Raw genomic sequence first — 20,102 nt, 5'->3', positions numbered from 1 at the left:
CCCCCTTGGTAGCTTGGCACGAGCAGGCAGGCTTATCTCAGAGGCAGTGTGTAAAACATTTGTGAACACATACAGTAATCAAGTGACAACACTACAGATGGACACCACACATATTTTATATAAAAAAATAGTATTCTTTATATAGACTTATCACAAGACCACAAACAACAAAAATCCACAATTCTGTACTTAAAATGGTAGAATTAGCTTAGTTCTCTTTAGATCTTAAAATGCAACACTTTGAGTCAATGTACCTTCAGATGCGACACGCAGGGTAACAAAAGTGTTGCAGGAAAGGGGAAGATCCCTTACACGCAAGGACGGTGATGCGTTGAAGATCTGGTGCAAAGAAATAAAGATGGCGCTTTCTCCTTGATGCGACACACTACCCGGTGATGCGGCGGTGCCTGCTGCGACGTCGATCCTCTTCTCCGGTGATGTGAGATGCTTTACACGATGCGAGCCGCTACAGGCCCTGCGACACGCTTCCCAGTGATGCGGCGGCGCCTGCTGCGATGTCGATCCTCTCTCCTGGCGATGCGAGATGCTTCCACAATGATACGAGCTGCGACAGGCCCTGGACACTCTTCCCGGTGATGATGCGGCGTCTGATGCGACGTCGAACCTCTTCTCCGGCGATGAGCCGCGACAGGCCCTGCAACACGCGTCTTAGAGATGCGGCAGCATCTGATGCAACGTCGATCCTTTTCTCCTGCAACGCGCTTCCCGGTGATGCGGCGGCGTCTGCTTCGACGTCGATCCTCTTCTCCGGCAATGAGAGGCGCTTCGTGTGGTGAAGCGGCAGCAGCAGTTCGGTGACACGCTTCCTGTTCTTGAGTCGCGCTTCCAGCTCCTTGCGACACACAAGTCCTCAAAAAGTCCAGCACAACTGCAGGCACTTCCAGAGAACTCTTGGGGAGCTGGTAGGTGAAGTCTTTTGTCCCTGAGGCTTCAGCAGGAGGCAAGCTCTGTTCAAAGCCCTTGGAGATCCTTCACAAGTTGATGAAAAGTACACAAAGTTCCTCTCTCCTTTCTTTGGCAGTCAGGCAACCACTGCAGGCCAATCCCCCAAGTAGCACTTCAGCTTAGGGATAGTCTCTCCTCACTCTCTCTGGTTCCACTCCTCAGCAAAGGTTTCTTGTTGTTGTCCAAAAGTGATCTAATTTCTTGGGATCAGGGTCCCAATACTTATACCCCAAAAGCCTTTGTCCTCTGAGGGCAGAGGGGCCTTTGCCTAGTCCAAACCAGTTCTGGTCAGTCCTGGAGCACTCTGTTTACATGACTCCTTCTTTCCTTTCACAGTGCAGGGCAGAACCATCAGACGCGCCACAGGAGGTGGAGCCAGCATTGTGGAGGGAAGGCACAGCACTGGACCACTCTGTTGACATGACTCCTTCTCTCCTTTCACAGTGCAGGGCAGAGACATCAGCCGCTCCCCAGTAGGTGGAGCCAGCCTTGTGGAGGAAAGGCACAGCCCTATTCAAGTACCAGGTGCAACTCCTCCCTCCCATCTAGATGCAGATCTCTCTATTCATCACTGGACTGACTCACTCTGTCTCCTGGAATCCCCCAGCCCTGGCACTCAAACTCCAGACAAGGAATACATAACCTAGCAGAGGCAGGCTTGGATAGTTAGACAAGAAAATACCTACTTTCTAAAAGTGGTATTTTCAAACACAGAATGTTAAAATCAACTTCACTAAAAGATGTATTTTATCATTCGGAGTTCAGGCATACTAAACTCGAATTTCTACCATGTTCCCTGAGTCAGTTAGGATTATAAAATATAATAATCTAACTGTCCATTCTGGACTATGGAGAACAGGTAGCCTTGCAATAGTGAAAAATGAAAATGGTTGTAATTCACTATTAGGACATGCCACACACACCAGGGCATGTCCTCCCTTATACTTACAATGCACCCTGCCCTTAGGCCTACCATAGGGGTGTCTGATATGAAGAAAAGGGAAGGTTTAGGGATTGGAAAATGGGTGCACTTGCCCAGTCAGCATGGCAGTACCAGACTGCCCACAGGCTCTGCAATGGCGGGCCTTAGACACACTTTTACAGGCTGCTTCTGTGGGTGGCACAACCAGTGCTGCAAGCCCACCAGCAGCATTTGGTTTACAAGCCCTGGGCACCCTCAGTGCACTGTACTAGGGTTTGACAAGTAACCCAAACCAGCCAATCATGGTGTCACTAATCCATACATCAATTTACAATCGGGAGAGCATATGCACTTTAGCACTTTAGCACTGATCAGCAGTGGTAAAGTGCCCAGAGTCATAAAACCAACTAAAACAGGTCAGACAAAATACAGGAGGAAGGTAAAAAGTTTGGGGCTGACCCTGCAAAAAGGGCTAAGTCCAACACTCACCTTTTGAATAGAATCCCCAAGCCGTACCTCTTCCAGAGGAGGATGTCCACCTGACTAGACCAAAAAATCTAGCAGAACAGAACGCGCAAAAGTGCCGTCCCTACTAACCTTTGAATCCAAGCAGTAATGCTTTGCAAAGGTAGGGAGGGAGGCCCAAGTTGCTGCTTTACAAATATCAACAACAGGAACACCCCTAGCCAAAGCCGAAGAAGATGACTTCGCTCTGGTCGAATGAGCTTTAATACCTTCAGTCGGCTCCTTCTTGGCCAGGGCGTAACAGATCTTGATACACAAGATGATCCACCTGGAGAGTGTTCGTTCTTGAACAGCTCTTCCTTTCATCCGACCAATGTATCCCACAAAGGGCTGATCATCCAGCCTCCGTTCCCTGGTTCTGTCCAGGTAAAAACTGACCGCCCTCTTAGGGTCCAGGCGGTGAAGTCTCTCCTCCTCCTTGGAAGGGTGAGGGGGAGGATAGAAGGTAAGTAAGGTAATGGATTGTCCTAAATGGAAAGGCGTAACCACCTTAGGCAGGAAAGCAGCCGTGGTCCTAAGAACCATCTTTTCTGCATGAATGGTCAAGAACGGAGGTTTAGAATTAAGAGCATGAAGCTCACTTACCCTCCTGGCCGAGGTGATAGCGATCAAAAAGACCGTTTTGAATGAAAGAAGCCTCAACGGACATCTATGAAGAGGCTCAAATGGAGAACCCATCAGAAAAGTAAGAACAAGATTTAAATTCCACTGAAGCCTAATGAAAGGAGTGGGAGGAAACTTATTGGTAAGGCCCTTAATGAACCTCCTAACTACAGGAGATTTAAATAAAGATGGCTGGTCCAACAAACAAATGAAAGCCGACAAATAACCTTTAACTGTAGCCACAGCACAACCCTGCTGAGCCAAGGAAAGAGAGAAACTCAGCACATCAGACAAACGATCCTTCAAAGGGTCTATGGACCTCTCTCCACACCACTTCACAAATTTGGACCACCAGGAGGAATAAATAGATTTGGTGGAGTGTCTCCTGGATGATAAAATAACATCCAGCACATCCGGTGGGAGAGAGAAAGAACTCAGGTTTCCCCGTTCAAACTCCAGGCATGAAGGTGCAAGCTCTGGAGGTGGGGGTACAGAACCTGCCCCTGCGACTGCAAGAGGAGATCTGCCCTGAAAGGGAAATGGAGCGGAGGGTGCATTGAGAAGTGAAGAAGATCTGTGTACCACACCCTTCTTGGCCAATCCGGGGCGATCAATATGACTTTGGCCCGGTCGTGGCTAATCTTCCTCAGAACTCGAGGAATCAAAGGTATGGGGAACAACGTAAATGAGTTGCGAGCTCCAATCCAATTCAAATGCGTCCCCCAGTGCTCCCTGCATCGGATACTGGAGACTGCAGAACAACGGGCAGTGTGCGTTCTTGCGAGTGGCAACGAGGTCCAACTGAGAAAATCCCCACCTCTTGAAGACAAGATGGACCACCTCTGCATGAAGCCGCCACTCGTGATCGGCCTTGTAACGCCCACTGAGACTGTCCGCACAAACATTCAGCACACCGGCCAGATTATTTGCCACTACACAAATCTGATGGACCTGAACCCAGGACCAGAGTTCAGAGCCTCTCTGCAGAGACGAAACAACCCTACTTCTCCTTGCTTGTTGATGTACCACATCGCGGTGGTGTTGTCCGTCAGGACCTGAACTGACTGACCGCAAAGGGAAGGAAGGCCTTTAGTGCCAAACGTATCGCCCGCAATTCCAGAAGGTTGATGTGAAGCAACCTTTCCTCTGGAGACCAAAGACCTTTGACCTCCAGATTCCCCAGATGACCACCCCACCCTAGAGTGGAGGCATCCGTGATCACTGTGGCCACCGGTGGAGGAGACTGAAAGGGCTTTCCTTGAGTCAAGTTGCCCTGCACACTCCACCAACACAGGTCCGCACAGTGTCTCTGGAGATTCTGACCTTCTCCCTGAGATCTCTGTTGTGCTGATACCACTGCCTGCAGAGGCACCACTGGAGCGCCCTCATGTGCCAGCGTGCATGACTGACCAACAGAATGCAGCAAGCGAACAGACCGAGCAGGCGAAGGACCTTCAGGACTGGAACAACCGCTCCATCGTGAAACAAAGGAATCATCTCCTGTATGCCGAGAATCCTCTGCGGAGGCGGAAATGCCAGACACACAGTAGTGTCCAGTATTGTCCCTATGAACAGGCTGCGCTGAGAAGGCACCAGGTGAGATTTGGGTACATTTATCGAGAAACCCAAGTTAAACAACAATTGCGTTGTTGCATGTAAGTGGTGTAACACCATCTCTGGAGACTTGGCTTTCAGCAGCCAGTCGTCCAGATAAGGGAAAATAGGAACACCTGACCTTCTGAGATGTGCTGCCAAGACTTCAGGATGGGAAGATGAAAATACGCATCCTGCAAATCGATCAACACCATCCAGTCTTCCTGTTGCAGCGTCAGAAGAACCTGAGCCAAGGTCAACATTTTGAACTTTTCCTGTCTGAGTTAAAAATTCCAAATCCTGAGGGCCAGGATCGGCCTCAACCGACCGTCCTTTTTGGGAATCAAGAAATAACGGCAAATGGTCCTCTGAACACCAATCCTGGCGAGGAGGGCAAGGAGGTGTAAACTCTAGAAAAGGGAGGGTGTGCCCATTTTCCACAAGATGCAAAACCCAACGATCTGAGGTAACCGATTTCCAATCTTGTAGGAAATGGGCCACCCGACCCCCTAGAGGACCAACATGCTCCAAGATGGGGGGGTCTAGAGCTGCTTTCCAGTGGAACCAGGGGGAGGGGGAGGAGACGGACTGCTTCCGAGCGGCTCCTTGAAGACGGCCTCTATCTTTCCCCTATACGACTTGTACAGAGGGTTTTGCTGCTGTTGCTGCTGAGGCTGCTGACGGCCACAAAAGGAAGCTGGCTTCCCAAAGCCTCGATACCTCTTGTAGCCATACCCTCTAGGCTGAGACTGTGGGCCCAAAGATCTTGCAATCGCTCTACTGTCCTTAAAGCGCTGCAAAGCAGAGTCTGCCTTGGTACCAAACAACCTTGAATGATCGAAAGGTAGATCCAATAGAGGAGCCTGAACATCCGGTGAAAAACCAGAAGCTCTGAGCCAGGCTTGCCTCCTCGTCGCAACTGAAGAACCAATTATTCGGGCAACCGAGTCTGCAGTGTCCAAACCCAACTGAATAACCTATCGGACAGCTGCCTGAGAATCCGAAAGAGCCTCAAGAAAATGAACCCGATCATCCTCAGGAAGTTTAGCGAGTTTAACAGAGTCCATAAGAGCATGAATGTACCTCCCAAGCAAGCAAGTGGCGTTCGTAGACTTCAATGCCATACTTGCTGAGGAAAACACTTTCTTGGCCGATTGCTCCATCTTCTTAGAATCCCTACCCCCCGGGGTGGTAGGGAAGGACCCAGACGATTGCTTAGAGCAAGAAGCCTAAATCACCAAGCTTTCCGGAGATGGGTGTGCAGATAGAAAAGCTGGGTCTCCAGGAGCTGGTCTATATCTCCTTGCAATTGACCTGGAAACTGCAGAAGCAGTCAAGGGCTTTTGCCATAACTCCAAGATAGGTTTCGTCAATGCCTCATTGAAAGGCAGCAGAATTCCACTAACTAATGAAGAAGTATTAACTATTAAGCACTTCAGTAAAAATATTTGACTTAACTTCTGCTGAAGGCAACTGAAGATCCAACAACTCAGCAGCTTTCCTAATCACCACATGATAAGGGGCAACATCCTGAGAGATGACAGTCTTTGGTGAAGAGAGCTCCCACTCTGGGGACGTATCTAAACCACTGGTATCCTGTAGGCCCTCAAATTTGTCTACGGAGTCGAGTATCTCTCCTTCCTCCTGCTCCTGTCGATACTCATCCTCTTCTAGCAGCCTTTGTGCATCCCTCCTGGAACAGTGCTTCGGGATCTGCGTCAGGCCACGGCACCGGAGACAATGGAGCCGGTGCCGAAGGAGGACCTTCAGAAACAGGCAACGGCACCGAATGAATCCGAGACGGTGCTGATTCGACACCAGACGGAGTTTGAGGATTCGGGGTCGAAAACCTTGGCGCCGGAAACTGCCATGATGGAGCAGCAGTATAAAAGGCACAAAAGGCACCTGGGCATACTGTTGGGGGACACCCAAGTTAAAAGGGAGGCAGACCCACGGGACCAGAATTCGCGCTGGAAGGGTAGGATGCCCTGGCAAACATGCCATTCATCCAATTTAGGAAATACGAGGGATCCGCTCCAGGTCCTGAAAAAGGAGGGTAAGGATCCGGACCTCCTTGATCTTGATTAGGATCCATCTGAGGCCGAACTGGAGGCTGAGGCTGCGGAGCCTGTGAGGACGGCGCCCACTCAGGCAAAGCCATAGGTAAAGGAGAAAACTCCCTGGGTGCTGGAGACCCTCTGGGCGAAGGAGACCCTCTGGGCGTCGAAGAGCCTCTTGACACCGGCGAACCCCTCGGAGACGGCGAGTGGATCGGAGTCGCCTGGGGAGAAGGAGAAACAAAGTCCTTTCCCCGGCGTCGCTGAAAAGGTGAAGCTGACCTCGAAGCCTTGCCCTCCGAAGAGCGATGTCGAGAACTGTGTCTCTTCTTCGACTTCTTATGCTTCTTAGAAGTATGCAAGGTCGACGACTTCGAGCACTTACGACCTCTCTTTTCTTTCGTCGCCTTTATCTTGAAGAGTTTTGCTTCACGCTCCTTTAACGCCTTAGGATTCATCTTTCTACAATATGAACACCCTTCGACGTCGCGGTCTGAACAAAGACACCAGAGACAGTCGTTGTGTGGGTTTGTAATAGACACGTGACCGTCACACACCCTGCAGGGCTTGAAACCAGACTTATTCAAAGTAGCTATTTCTACAGAAACTCTAAAAAGATATGAACAAACAAAGTCATCTCATTGAAAATGGAGAGACCCAGAAAAAAAGTTACGCGTCATTGGCGTGGAAAAAAGGGAACGGACATCAGCACGCGGACGAGGTCTTCTTCTGGCTCCGATGACATCATACGGAGTCGCGAGCGGAGCCGTGCTATTATGACGTTCTCGTCGACATGGGAGAGCTAGGAAAAGAATTTCCGCGGAAATGCTGGAGCAGGGGGTATTCAAAAGGTGAGGAACCCACAGGCAGATGTATCCATCAGAAAGAACATTTATAAAGGATGGAATACTACCCCTCATTAGCATCCAGGCCAACATTTAGGACTAGATCAGAAGTAGATTTAACTTTTCCACTGACTTGCATTGAAGGGTAGTCTTTTCTAAGCGGGAAAAGGGTGGAATAAAACATCCCATGGCTTTAGAAACTGGACGTTTCTAGTCTGTGATGGTCACCAGGTCTGTGTCGCTGGGGATTCGATTAGGATCTGTTTGAGAGCACGCTTCTCATTGAGATCGAAGTCTTGATCACTGTTTCATACTTGCTGTTTATGGTTTCTGATTGGTAGTTGCTAATTCTCCCTCCCTCCCCACAGTACGCAGGTATCGACCCTCGAGATGACGTCAATAACGAGGTAAGTCACCTACAGACAGCATTTTACAACAATCTCTTGTGACAGCTTCACCCTTCACAATTGTCACCTTTTTCGCTTCTCATTTGTGAGATTTTCACCTTTCTAAACATTCCTATCTGAACATACTGACTGACAACACGTTACCCCTGGTCCCACGGAGAGCATACATACGGGCCCCCACTGAACATATACCATCAGCGAATGTGTACATAGCGTCATTTCTGAAATCAACCCCATGTAAATTGCGCCACAGCCACATTTGCAGGATTGTTCTCTAACGCCACACAAGTAGAGATGCTCCCCACAGCCACACAGGTAGGAATGTCTTCCACAGCCACACTGGTAGGGGTGTCCTCTGCAGTCACACTGGTAGGGGTGTCCTCTGCAGTCACACTGGTAGGGGTGTCCTCTGCAGTCACACTGGTAGGAATGTCTTCCACAGCCACACTGGTAGGGGTGTCCTCTGCAGTCACACTGGTAGGGGTGCCCTCTGCAGTCACACTGGTAGGGGTGCCCTCTGCAGTCACACTGGTAGGGGTGTCCTCCGCAGTCACACTGGTAGGGGTGTCCTCCTCAGTCACACTGGTAGGGGTGCCCTCTGCAGTCACACTGGTAGGGGTGTCCTCTGCAGTCACACTGGTAGGGGTGTCCTCTGCAGTCACACTGGTAGGGGTGTCTTCTGCAGTCACACTGGTAGGGGTGTCCTCTGCAGTCACACTGGTAGGTGTGTCCTCTGCAGTCACACTGGTAGGGGTGTCCTCTGCAGTCACACTGGTAGGGGTGCCCTCTGCAGTCACACTGGTAGGGGTGTCCTCTGCAGTCACACTGGTAGGGGTGTCCTCTGCAGTCACACTGGTAGGGGTGTCTTCCACAGCCACACTGGTAGGGGTGTCCTCTGCAGTCACACTGGTAGGTGTGTCCTCTGCAGTCACACTGGTAGGGGTGTCCTCTGCAGTCACACTGGTAGGGGTGCCCTCTGCAGTCACACTGGTAGGAATGTCCTCTGCAGTCACACCAGTAGGGGTGTCCTCTGCAGTCACACTGGTAGGGGTGTCCTCCACAGTCACACTGGTAGGGGTGTCCTCTGCAGTCACACTGGTAGGGGTGTCCTCTGCAGTCACACAGGTAGGGGTGTCCTCCGCAGTCACACTGGTAGGGGTGTCCTCTGCAGTCACACTGGTAGGGGTGTCCTCTGCAGTCACACTGGTAGGGGTGCCCTCTGCAGTCACACTGGTAGGGGAGTCCTCTGCAGTCACACTGGTAGGGGTGTCCTCTTCAGTCACACTGGTAGGGGTGTCCTCTGCAGTCACACAGGTAGGGGTGTCCTCCACAGTCACACTGGTAGGGGTGCCCTCTGCAGTCACACCAGTAGGGGTGTCCTCTGCAGTCACACTGGTAGGGGTGTCCTCTGCAGTCACACTGGTAGGGGTGTCCTCTGCAGTCACACTGGTAGGGGTCTCCTCTGCAGTCACACTGGTAGGGGTGTCCTCTGCAGCCACACTGGTAGGGGTGCCCTCTGCAGTCACACTGGTAGGGGTGTCCTCTGCAGTCACACTGGTAGGGGTGTCCTCTGCAGTCACACTGGTAGGGTTGCCCTCTGCAGTCACACAGGTAGGGGTGTCCTCTGCAGTCACACCGGTAGGGGTGTCCTCTGCAGTCACACTGGTAGGGGTGTCCTCTGCAGTCACACTGGTAGGGGTGCCCTCTGCAGTCACACTGGTAGGGGTGTCCTCCTCAGTCACACTGGTAGGGGTGTCCTCTGCAGTCACACTGGTAGGGGTGCCCTCTGCAGTCACACTGGTAGGGGTGTCCTCCTCAGTCACACTGGTAGGGGTGTCCTCTGCAGTCACACTGGTAGGGGTGTCCTCTGCAGTCACACTGGTAGGGGTGTCCTCCTCAGTCACACTGGTAGGGGTGTCCTCTGCAGTCACACTGGTAGGGGTGTCCTCTGCAGTCACACTGGTAGGGGTGTCCTCTGCAGTCACACTGGTAGGGGTGTCCTCTGCAGTCACACCAGTAGGGGTGTCCTCTGCAGTCACACTGGTAGGGGTGTCCTCTGCAGTCACACTGGTAGGGGTGCCCTCTGCAGTCACACTGGTAGGGGTGTCCTCTGCAGTCACACTGGTAGGGGTGCCCTCTGCAGTCACACTGGTAGGAATGTCCTCTGCAGTCACACTGGTAGGGGTGTCCTCCACAGTCACACTGGTAGGGGTGTCCTCTGCAGTCACACTGGTAGGGGTGCCCTCCTCTGCAGTCACACTGGTAGGGGTGCCCTCTGCAGTCACACTGGTAGGGGTGTCCTCTGCAGTCACACTGGTAGGTGTGTCCTCTGCAGTCACACTGGTAGGGGTGCCCTCTGCAGTCACACTGGTAGGAATGTCCTCTGCAGTCACACTGGTAGGGGTGTCCTCTGCAGTCACACTGGTAGGGGTGCCCTCTGCAGTCACACTGGTAGGGGTGTCCTCTGCAGTCACACTGGTAGGGGTGTCCTCTGCAGTCACACAGGTAGGGGTGTCCTCTGCAGTCACACTGGTAGGGGTGTCCTCTGCAGTCACACTGGTAGGGGTGTCCTCTGCAGTCACACTGGTAGGGGTGTCCTCTGCAGTCACACTGGTAGGGGTGTCCTCTGCAGTCACACAGGTAGGGGTGTCCTCTGCAGTCACACTGGTAGGGGTGTCCTCTGCAGTCACACCAGTAGGGGTGTCCTCTGCAGTCACACTGGTAGGGGTGCCCTCTGCAGTCACACTGGTAGGGGTGTCCTCTGCAGTCACACAGGTAGGGGTGTCCTCTGCAGTCACACTGGTAGGGGTGTCCTCTGCAGTCACACAGGTAGGGGTGTCCTCTGCAGTCACACTGGTAGGGGTGTCCTCTGCAGTCACACAGGTAGGGGTGTCCTCTGCAGTCACACTGGTAGGGGTGTCCTCTGCAGTCACACTGGTAGGGGTGTCCTCTGCAGTCACACTGGTAGGGGTGCCCTCTGCAGTCACACTGGTAGGGGTGTCCTCTGCAGTCACACCAGTAGGGGTGTCCTCTGCAGTCACACTGGTAGGGGTGTCCTCTGCAGTCACACAGGTAGGGGTGTCCTCTGCAGTCACACTGGTAGGGGTGTCCTCTGCAGTCACACTGGTAGGGGTGTCCTCTGCAGTCACACTGGTAGGGGTGCCCTCTGCAGTCACACTGGTAGGGGTGTCCTCTGCAGTCACACCAGTAGGGGTGTCCTCTGCAGTCACACTGGTAGGGGTGTCCTCTGCAGTCACACAGGTAGGGGTGTCCTCTGCAGTCACACTGGTAGGGGTGTCCTCTGCAGTCACACAGGTAGGGGTGTCCTCTGCAGTCACACTGGTAGGAATGTCCTCTGCAGTCACACTGGTAGGAATGTCCTCTGCAGTCACACTGGTAGGGGTGTCCTCTGCAGTCACACTGGTAGGGGTGTCCTCTGCAGTCACACTGGTAGGGGTGTCCTCTGCAGTCACACTGGTAGGGGTGTCCTCTGCAGTCACACTGGTAGGGGTGTCCTCTGCAGTCACACTGGTAGGGGTGTCCTCTGCAGTCACACAGGTAGGGGTGTCCTCTGCAGTCACACAGGTAGGGGTGTCCTCTGCAGTCACACAGGTAGGGGTGTCCTCTGCAGTCACACTGGTAGGGGTGTCCTCTGCAGTCACACAGGTAGGGGTGTCCTCTGCAGTCACACTGGTAGGGGTGTCCTCTGCAGTCACACTGGTAGGGGTGTCCTCTGCAGTCACACTGGTAGGGGTGTCCTCCACAGTCACACAGGTAGGGGTGTCCTCTGCAGTCACACTGGTAGGGGTGTCCTCTGCAGCCACACTGGTAGGGGTGTCCTCCTCAGTCACACCGGTAGGGGTGTCCTCTGCAGTCACACCAGTAGGGGTGTCCTCTGCAGTCACACTGGTAGGGGTGCCCTCTGCAGTCACACTGGTAGGGGTGTCCTCCACAGTCACACTGGTAGGGGTGTCCTCTGCAGTCACACTGGTAGGGGTGCCCTCTGCAGTCACACTGGTAGGGGTGTCCTCTGCAGTCACACTGGTAGGGGTGTCCTCTGCAGTCACACTGGTAGGGGTGCCCTCTGACGTCACACAGGTAGGGGTGCCCTCTGCAGTCACACTGGTAGGGGTGTCCTCTGCAGTCACACTGGTAGGGGTGTCCTCTGCAGTCACACAGGTAGGGGTGTCCTCTGCAGTCACACTGGTAGGGGTGTCCTCTGCAGTCACACTGGTAGGGGTGTCCTCTGCAGCCACACTGGTAGGGGTGTCCTCTTCAGTCACACTGGTAGGGGTGTCCTCCTCAGTCACACTGGTAGGGGTGTCCTCTGCAGTCACACTGGTAGGGGTGTCCTCTGCAGTCACACTGGTAGGGGTGTCCTCCTCAGTCACACTGGTAGGGGTGTCCTCTGCAGTCACACTGGTAGGGGTGTCCTCCTCAGTCACACTGGTAGGGGTGTCCTCTGCAGTCACACTGGTAGGGGTGCCCTCTGCAGTCACACTGGTAGGGGTGTCCTCTGCAGTCACACTGGTAGGGGTGTCCTCCGCAGTCACACTGGTAGGGGTGTCCTCTGCAGTCACACTGGTAGGGGTGTCCTCTGCAGTCACACTGGTAGGGGTGTCCTCTGCAGTCACACTGGTAGGGGTGTCCTCTGCAGTCACACTGGTAGGGGTGTCCTCCACAGTCACACTGGTAGGGGTGTCCTCTGCAGTCACACTGGTAGGGGTGTCTTCTGCAGTCACACTGGTAGGGGTGTCCTCTGCAGTCACACTGGTAGGGGTGTCCTCCACAGTCACACTGGTAGGGGTGTCCTCTGCAGTCACACAGGTAGGGGTGTCTTCTGCAGTCACACTGGTAGGGGTGTCCTCTGCAGTCACACTGGTAGGGGTGTCCTCCACAGTCACACTGGTAGGGGTGTCCTCTGCAGTCACACTGGTAGGGGTGCCCTCTGCAGTCACACTGGTAGGGGTGCCCTCTGCAGTCACACTGGTAGGGGTGTCCTCTGCAGTCACACTGGTAGGGGTGTCTTCTGCAGTCACACTGGTAGGGGTGTCCTCCGCAGTCACACAGGTAGGGGTGTCTTCTGCAGTCACACTGGTAGGGGTGTCCTCTGCAGTCACACTGGTAGGGGTGCCCTCTGCAGTCACACTGGTAGGGGTGCCCTCTGCAGTCACACTGGTAGGGGTGCCCTCTGCAGTCACACTGGTAGGGGTGTCCTCTGCAGTCACACTGGTAGGGGTGTCCTCCACAGTCACACTGGTAGGGGTGTCCTCTGCAGCCACACTGGTAGGGGTGCCCTCTGCAGTCACACTGGTAGGGGTGCCCTCTGCAGTCACACTGGTAGGGGTGCCCTCTGCAGTCACACTGGTAGGGGTGTCCTCCTCAGTCACACTGGTAGGGGTGTCCTCTGCAGTCACACTGGTAGGGGTGCCCTCTGCAGTCACACTGGTAGGGGTGTCCTCTGCAGTCACACTGGTAGGGGTGTCCTCCTCAGTCACACTGGTAGGGGTGTCCTCTGCAGTCACACTGGTAGGGGTGCCCTCTGCAGTCACACTGGCTGGGGTGTCCTCTGCAGTCACACTGGTAGGGGTGTCCTCTGCAGTCACACTGGTAGGTGTGTCCTCTGCAGTCACACTGGTAGGGGTGCCCTCTGCAGTCACACTGGTAGGGGTGTCCTCTGCAGTCACACTGGTAGGGGTGTCCTCTGCAGTCACACTGGTAGGGGTGTCCTCTGCAGTCACACTGGTAGGGGTGCCCTCTGCAGTCACACTGGTAGGGGTGCCCTCTGCAGTCACACAGGTAGGGGTGTCCTCCGCAGTCACACTGGTAGGGGTGCCCTCTGCAGTCACACTGGTAGGGGTGCCCTCTGCAGTCACACTGGTAGGGGTGCCCTCTGCAGTCACACTGGTAGGGGTGCCCTCTACAGTCACACTGGTAGGGGTGTCCTCTGCAGTCACACTGGTAGGGGTGTCCTCCACAGTCACACTGGTAGGGGTGTCCTCTGCAGCCACACTGGTAGGGGTGCCCTCTGCAGTCACACTGGTAGGGGTGCCCTCTGCAGTCACACTGGTAGGGGTGCCCTCTGCAGTCACACTGGTAGGTGTGTCCTCTGCAGTCACACTGGTAGGGGTGTCCTCTGCAGTCACACTGGTAGGGGTGTCCTCTGCAGTCACACTGGTAGGGGTGCCCTCTGACGTCACACAGGTAGGGGTGTCCTCTGCAGTCACACTGGTAGGGGTGTCTTCTGCAGTCACATAGATCTAGACGTCCGGCTCAAACTCACCTCTTTCTCCCTTGTTCCTTCAGATCGTGGAGTCCACTCGAGTGAGTCGCCGTAAGAGCGCCATGGCGTTGCGCTGGGAGGCCGGACAGTACCTGAACACTCAGGACGACGATGACGAGTGAGCGGCGGTGGAAGCCGCCACGGCTCTCTGTTTCTGATGGACTTGCCAAAGGCTAGCACACATTTGTACAGTTTAAATAACACTAGGATGTAAATGATTTCTGTACAGAAGCAAACTCCTAATCAGAGAGCACCTTTGCTATTGGTATGATTGTACGTCAGAAAATCACTGATTTTGTTGCCTGAGTATCACTGGAGTTTTTGCCTAGCTGGATCTGTGAGCCGCCCGCCTCATGGTCAGCATAGCGCCTATTCTGCTGATCAAGAAGGGCCCGATAAACAGAACTGAGGGCCCCATACCCTTCTTTTCCTCAGCTTTGACTCAGACGAATGTCTTGTGTTGGGGATTACAGGTCCACTGTGGGTAACTGTCCGGGGGCTCTCGTCCCCCAGCAAACATGGCGCTCCCGAGAGCCCCAATGGACCCAACAAACCAATGGGAATCTCCACTCCCCTGCAGGTGGAGTCCACTTCCATTCTAGGGAGAGGTCAAAGAGGGGGTGACTGAGGCAGTGAAAGATGTCTCTTGATGTCTCTGCAGCATGTCACTCACAGGAGAGGTACACACAGCTTCTGTGTAGCCCTCCTCCACTTGGGGAGTTCCAGGACCCCTTGTGTGATGTCTGTGAGGGAGAGGTGGAGATGCACCGATAATGACGCTAAAGGTTATAAAGGGAGTACATGGGCTCCGGACCATGTAGAGTGAGTGTAGGGGTATCGCCTCTCTGACCTGGTGCACTAGATGTCAGTCAACTTATATGTCCATTGGGTTCCAGGTCTCAAGGGAGGCCAGAGGACCTCAGCAGTGCGCCTGGAGAGGGGCCCAAGGTCCGTCGGAGCACAGGAACACCACACGGGACCCTCTATCGCGAGTCACAGAGACCGTGCAGCGTGCAATAAATGGCGTGATTGAGGACCTGGACGTTTTTTCTTTTTTAGACTTAAAACATGTAATCCATTTGTAAATAACAATTATAATACATTTCTTGTCATATTTTTGCACATCATCAAAAATAACTAGAAGCGCTGCCACGTGCCTCCTTTACCTTCAACGCCAATAACAGAAGTGAATTCACCCTTACATTTTTTTGAGAAATCCTTCTCAAATTTCTTTGATGATCCCACTCTTATTATATACATCTCCTCACTTTTCCTGAATTTTAGCATTTGTTTCTTCATTCTAAAAAAACGAAGTATGGCGTATGTTTTCCAATATGACGTGTTCAATGCGCTCGGTAGTAACATGGATATAAAATGAAGATATTTCTCATTTGTAGCCTTCCAAGTGTCCTATCAAGGCGACCATGGGGTCCCACCTAACTGTCCTTCCCATTTTCTCCTCCATATATGCAGGAAATATGCGTCCAAAATAATATTATTTTAGGTCACAACCATATGATGTGCTTCCAACTCCCCATATTCACCCTAAACCTAAAACATCACGTCCATAGCTGCTCCCCGTAGTACTCTGACCTCTCGCCTGAAGCCGCCTAGTAAAACATCAACTCTGAACCCATCCTCGAAGCATCAAAGATCAGGTGCGGCTCTTCCCAACGAGGGTGGCACTGCGGCCAAGAGGAAGTTGACGTCCATAGCTGCTCCTTGTAGTACTCTGCGCTCTCGCCTGGCGCCGCCTAGTGAAACATCAACTCTGAACCCATCACTGAAGCAACTTCTGGACTTCTGTATAATAATCATCATTTTGAGAAAAATTGTATCCGTCTAAAATCGGCACCTCTGATTATTACTTAAATCATTGCATTTAAATTTTTTCATACATACTACTTAATAACATATGTATCTTTCCCCACTTAACATTTAATCTAAACATCCTGCTCTGATACTTTGAATAACTGTCTGTGCCACTGCCCTAGTCTAACGTTCCTCTATCCTCCACTAACCCACCTACTAGGTTGTTGTTGTTGGTTATAAATGTTAAATCCAAATTATATAACAAATTTATCTCAGTGTATGACCACCCCAATTTCTTACCAACTTTCAACTGATTTTCTAACTCTGTAGTAAAAATCATTTAGTTACTCCTTTGATACCCCCCTCAAATCGTACTATAGGACAGTTAGGGTTACTTATTAATTTCTTAAATAGAGACCCAATTCTTTCTTCTAGCTTTACAACTATTTCCTCCTGCTTTTTCCTTCCTATATTCTCATATGATATCATCTAGCCTCTTAAAGAGGAAATAAAGGTGTCCTTGGTTATGGCTTGATGGCTGAACCCTTGCTTAATGAAAATAACTCCTCCAAAAATATATATCACTGCTTTACCCATGTATTGCCCTATGGCCTGACCTTATTAAAGCTCCATCTAGTGAGTCTCCTAACTTTTAAGGGCACACACATACTTTGTTTAATTTCCGCATGATCAGAAAATTCATTAGGCAAAAAAAAAATTGTTTCATAAAATGTAAGTGAATTTGCCAGAAAAAAATTATCCTTGCAGCAGAGTTATGCAGAAAAATATGTATATTCTGGTTTTCACAGAAACATCTCCTTCCATAGGTCCCTGAAATTCAGATCCAATTTATGATTAACTACAGCATTTTGGGTCTGAAACTTATTCTCTTGTCTATTAACCATAGTAAAGTCCGGTTTTGGTTCTTGGACAAAATTGAAATTTCCTCCATAATAACTTCCCCTCTAATTAACATTACTGCTGAAAATAGATCCTGGACTAGACCTGGTCGTCTTCAATAGGGGCATATAAATTCACAAAAATATAAGACTTCAGATTAATTATACAATTCGCCCAAAACCAGCAACCATTCTTATTGACATACTCATTATTAGTTTTTATTTCTAACCTCTTTACAAGCAATATTGCCACCCTCCTGTGTGAGGCTACAGCTGATGGCAGCTGTTATTTTGGAAAACATACTGACATCTTTCAGCCTCCCCCTGGAAATATGTGTCTCCTGAAGTAGAATCCCAGAAGGGTATTACGTCATAAAATCCATTTCTGTACTGCCTATCCCTTACACCTATTGTTCGATCCATTTACATTTAATGAACAAATGTTCAAACTGTTCATTTCTATTTCATCTTTTTCTATACTTACTTGGGCCGTTACTTTCAATATAGTTCCATCCCTGCAACTTATGCTCCTACTTCTTACTCTTAGAATATGAACGGATCTCCCTTTTTTCATATTTCAGCAGTCTTTACAGGTTCCTTTCAAACTGATTCTGAGGTTTGAGCCTCTATCCGATGCTGGGATTGCGAGTGCCTTCAATTCAGGAAGCAGGGCTCTAAAACCTTTCTGCCTCACAGCCTTTTCCCATGGCAAAACACATATAATGAGAATCTATTATCAGCGAAGATATACCTTTTCTGTCCAGTGATGGCTAAAACCATTTCTTTAATCTGAAAGTTTTGAAAATACACACTTACTGTTAGGGGTCTGACCCTGTTTTAAGTGCCTTAGCAGGAACCCTATGGGTGCAAGCAAACAGAGAAGTCCAGAGTAGACATACTGTTTAAGACGTTACACATATTGTCCATCAGTAGTTGTGTAGGCCACTTGTCATATAAAGTTGACTGAATTCAGATCCTTCCAGGATCCCAATAATACAAATATGTGCGCACCTGGACCTATTCTCTAAGTCTTTGCATTTTCCTGCCGACAGTTTAAGTTGCTGGTCGAATCTAATAATAATAATTTTACCGTGTTCCTCCAAATGGAGGATGTGGGTATCAATCTCTTGCTGGCATACAATGAATTCTTGGGCTTGTTTAACAGGAGCCATGGGTAAGAAGCTTGCGGAGTGGGGTACTGGGGCAGTGCAATGTGGGGTAAGAAGATTTATTCTGCACATTCTTCACTCACTCTCAATGAGGATCAGCAGCACATGGATCGTTCCACATCATTCACACCGAACTGTCTGTCTCTTGTAAATTTGTAACTCCTGAATAATCAGAGCAATTACAAATAAAGGAATCCTGTTTTGTAAAGATGACACGCTGTTGGTAATGTTTATCTTCCCGGCCATCTCATGCAGGAACTGGACAGGGTGTGTCCAACTTCACTCAGATCTCGTACTGTGGATAGAAGGAACCGAGAGACCAGCCATGGCTAGAGCACTCACTGCACACAGTGTAAAATGCGGTTGCACTCGCTCCTGGCGTAGACTCGACAACAGCAGCAATTCTGAGTACATTTACAGGAGTGGCACTCCTTGTGTACACTGACAGCAACATCGCTCCTGGCATAGACTCGACAACAGCAGCAATTCTGATTACATTCACAAGAGCTGCACTCCTGGCGTACACTGACGGCACCAGTGCTCCTGGTGTGAACTAAACAACAGCAGCAATTCCGAGTACATTCACAGGAGCGTCACTCCTTGTGTACACTGACGACAGCAGCGCTACTCGTTTAGACTCTACAACAGCAGCAATTCTGAGCACATTCACAGCAGCGACATTCCTTGCGTACACAAAGCAGCATTGCTCCTGGAGTGGACTCGACAACATCAGCCATTCTGAGCAGATTCACAGCAGCGGCACTCCTTGGGTACACTGACAGCAGCATCGTTCCTGTTGTAGACTCTACAACAGCAGCGATTCTGAGTACATTCACAGCAGTGGCACTCCTTGCATACACGGACAGCAGCAGCGCTCCTGGCGTAGACTCAACAGCAGCAATTCTGAGTACATTCACAGCAGTGGCACTCCTTGCATACACGGACAGCAGCAGTGCTCCTGGTGTAGACTCACAGCAGCAATTCTGAGTACATTCACAGCAGTGGCACTCCTTGCATATACGGACAGCAGCAGCGCTCCTGGTGTGCACTCGACAGCAGCAATTTTGAGTACATTCACAGCAGCGGCACTCAGTGGAGTAGCAAAATCTCAGGGGCACACCTGCATAGTGAGGGTGCCCGCCGTACCCATTCCTTAACTGACTTAATACCTCTGAGTGCTTTATTTATTTGCAGCTGGCCAGCCCAGGATGGCCCTGTTTGAGATGGATGGTGTTGTAACCCCGCCCCCTCTCCCCAGGCCTCCATTACACCCCTGGCAGCACTCCTTGCGTAGATTGACAGCAGCAGCACTCCTTTCTGCGGTATTCTCGTCTCTGCTTAGAAAGGACCATTTCCTCTGTGCTTCACGTATCCTTAAAAGGTAATAGTCCATTTGCACAGCAGAGCACCATGACACCTACTCAGGCTTTACAAGGACTTTTAGTGCCTCGTTTAGAACCTGGCGGTATTTACTCAGTCTGTCAGGGTGGTGAAGGGCATAATGTTAATAATCCTGATAGACAGAGTACAGCACTCCTTAGAGCTCACTGCCAGCGCCGCCATCGATGTACCTTCAAAATAACCGGCCTGATCTAAAGTTCGGTGAAATGCTGCCATCGGAATCTGTGGCCATTCACCAGACTTTTTATTTTACAAAAACAAACTCCCAAAGTAAAAGTTTGTGTTTGAAAAAATATAACTAATTACCAATATAGCCAGTGACTTTTTCCCCTGGGTGTGGGACTCAATATTTGAATTTTTCTGTTTGTCACCACCATGTTTCCGCTAGCGGATAAGACAGAAAAAAAGACATGAAACCACCCACCCTCAATAGGGAGTGCGGTCCGAGGCACTTACCGCTCTGCCAGTCCTCCCTCAGGTAGGTGGAGTAAGCTTACCATCAACCGAGGCAAAACGGGCACTGCCAACAAAAAACTGACAATCCGCTCAACTTACAACACGCTGGTGATGGAGTAATCTGTCCACCAAACTCTAAATCCAGCCCTTCGTTCTTGCTTGTG

At 51.0% G+C, this 20,102-nt stretch overlaps 2 protein-coding genes across 2 annotated transcripts in view; both read left to right on the top strand.

The window, feature by feature from the left end:
* MISP (mitotic spindle positioning) overlaps nucleotides 1–18,294 on the top strand; it is a 161,756-nt gene extending 143,462 nt beyond the window's left edge. Inside the window, exons 12-13 of the mRNA XM_078670538.1 lie at nucleotides 7,880–7,918; nucleotides 14,225–18,294. Coding sequence (XP_078526664.1) covers nucleotides 7,880–7,918; nucleotides 14,225–14,323 — 138 coding nt within the window. The 3' untranslated portion in view covers nucleotides 14,324–18,294. The remainder of the gene's footprint in view (nucleotides 1–7,879; nucleotides 7,919–14,224) is intronic.
* The window catches only part of PTBP1 (polypyrimidine tract binding protein 1), a 450,657-nt gene that overhangs the window by 12,535 nt on the left and 418,020 nt on the right, over nucleotides 1–20,102 (top strand). The gene's annotated exons all lie outside the window — the stretch shown is intronic.

This window comes from Lissotriton helveticus, chromosome 12 (genome assembly GCF_964261635.1).
Source record: "Lissotriton helveticus chromosome 12, aLisHel1.1, whole genome shotgun sequence".
Taxonomy (NCBI): domain Eukaryota; kingdom Metazoa; phylum Chordata; class Amphibia; order Caudata; family Salamandridae; genus Lissotriton; species Lissotriton helveticus.
The sequence above is the reverse complement of the archived record's forward strand: the minus strand, read 5'-3'. Positions and strand labels throughout refer to the sequence as shown.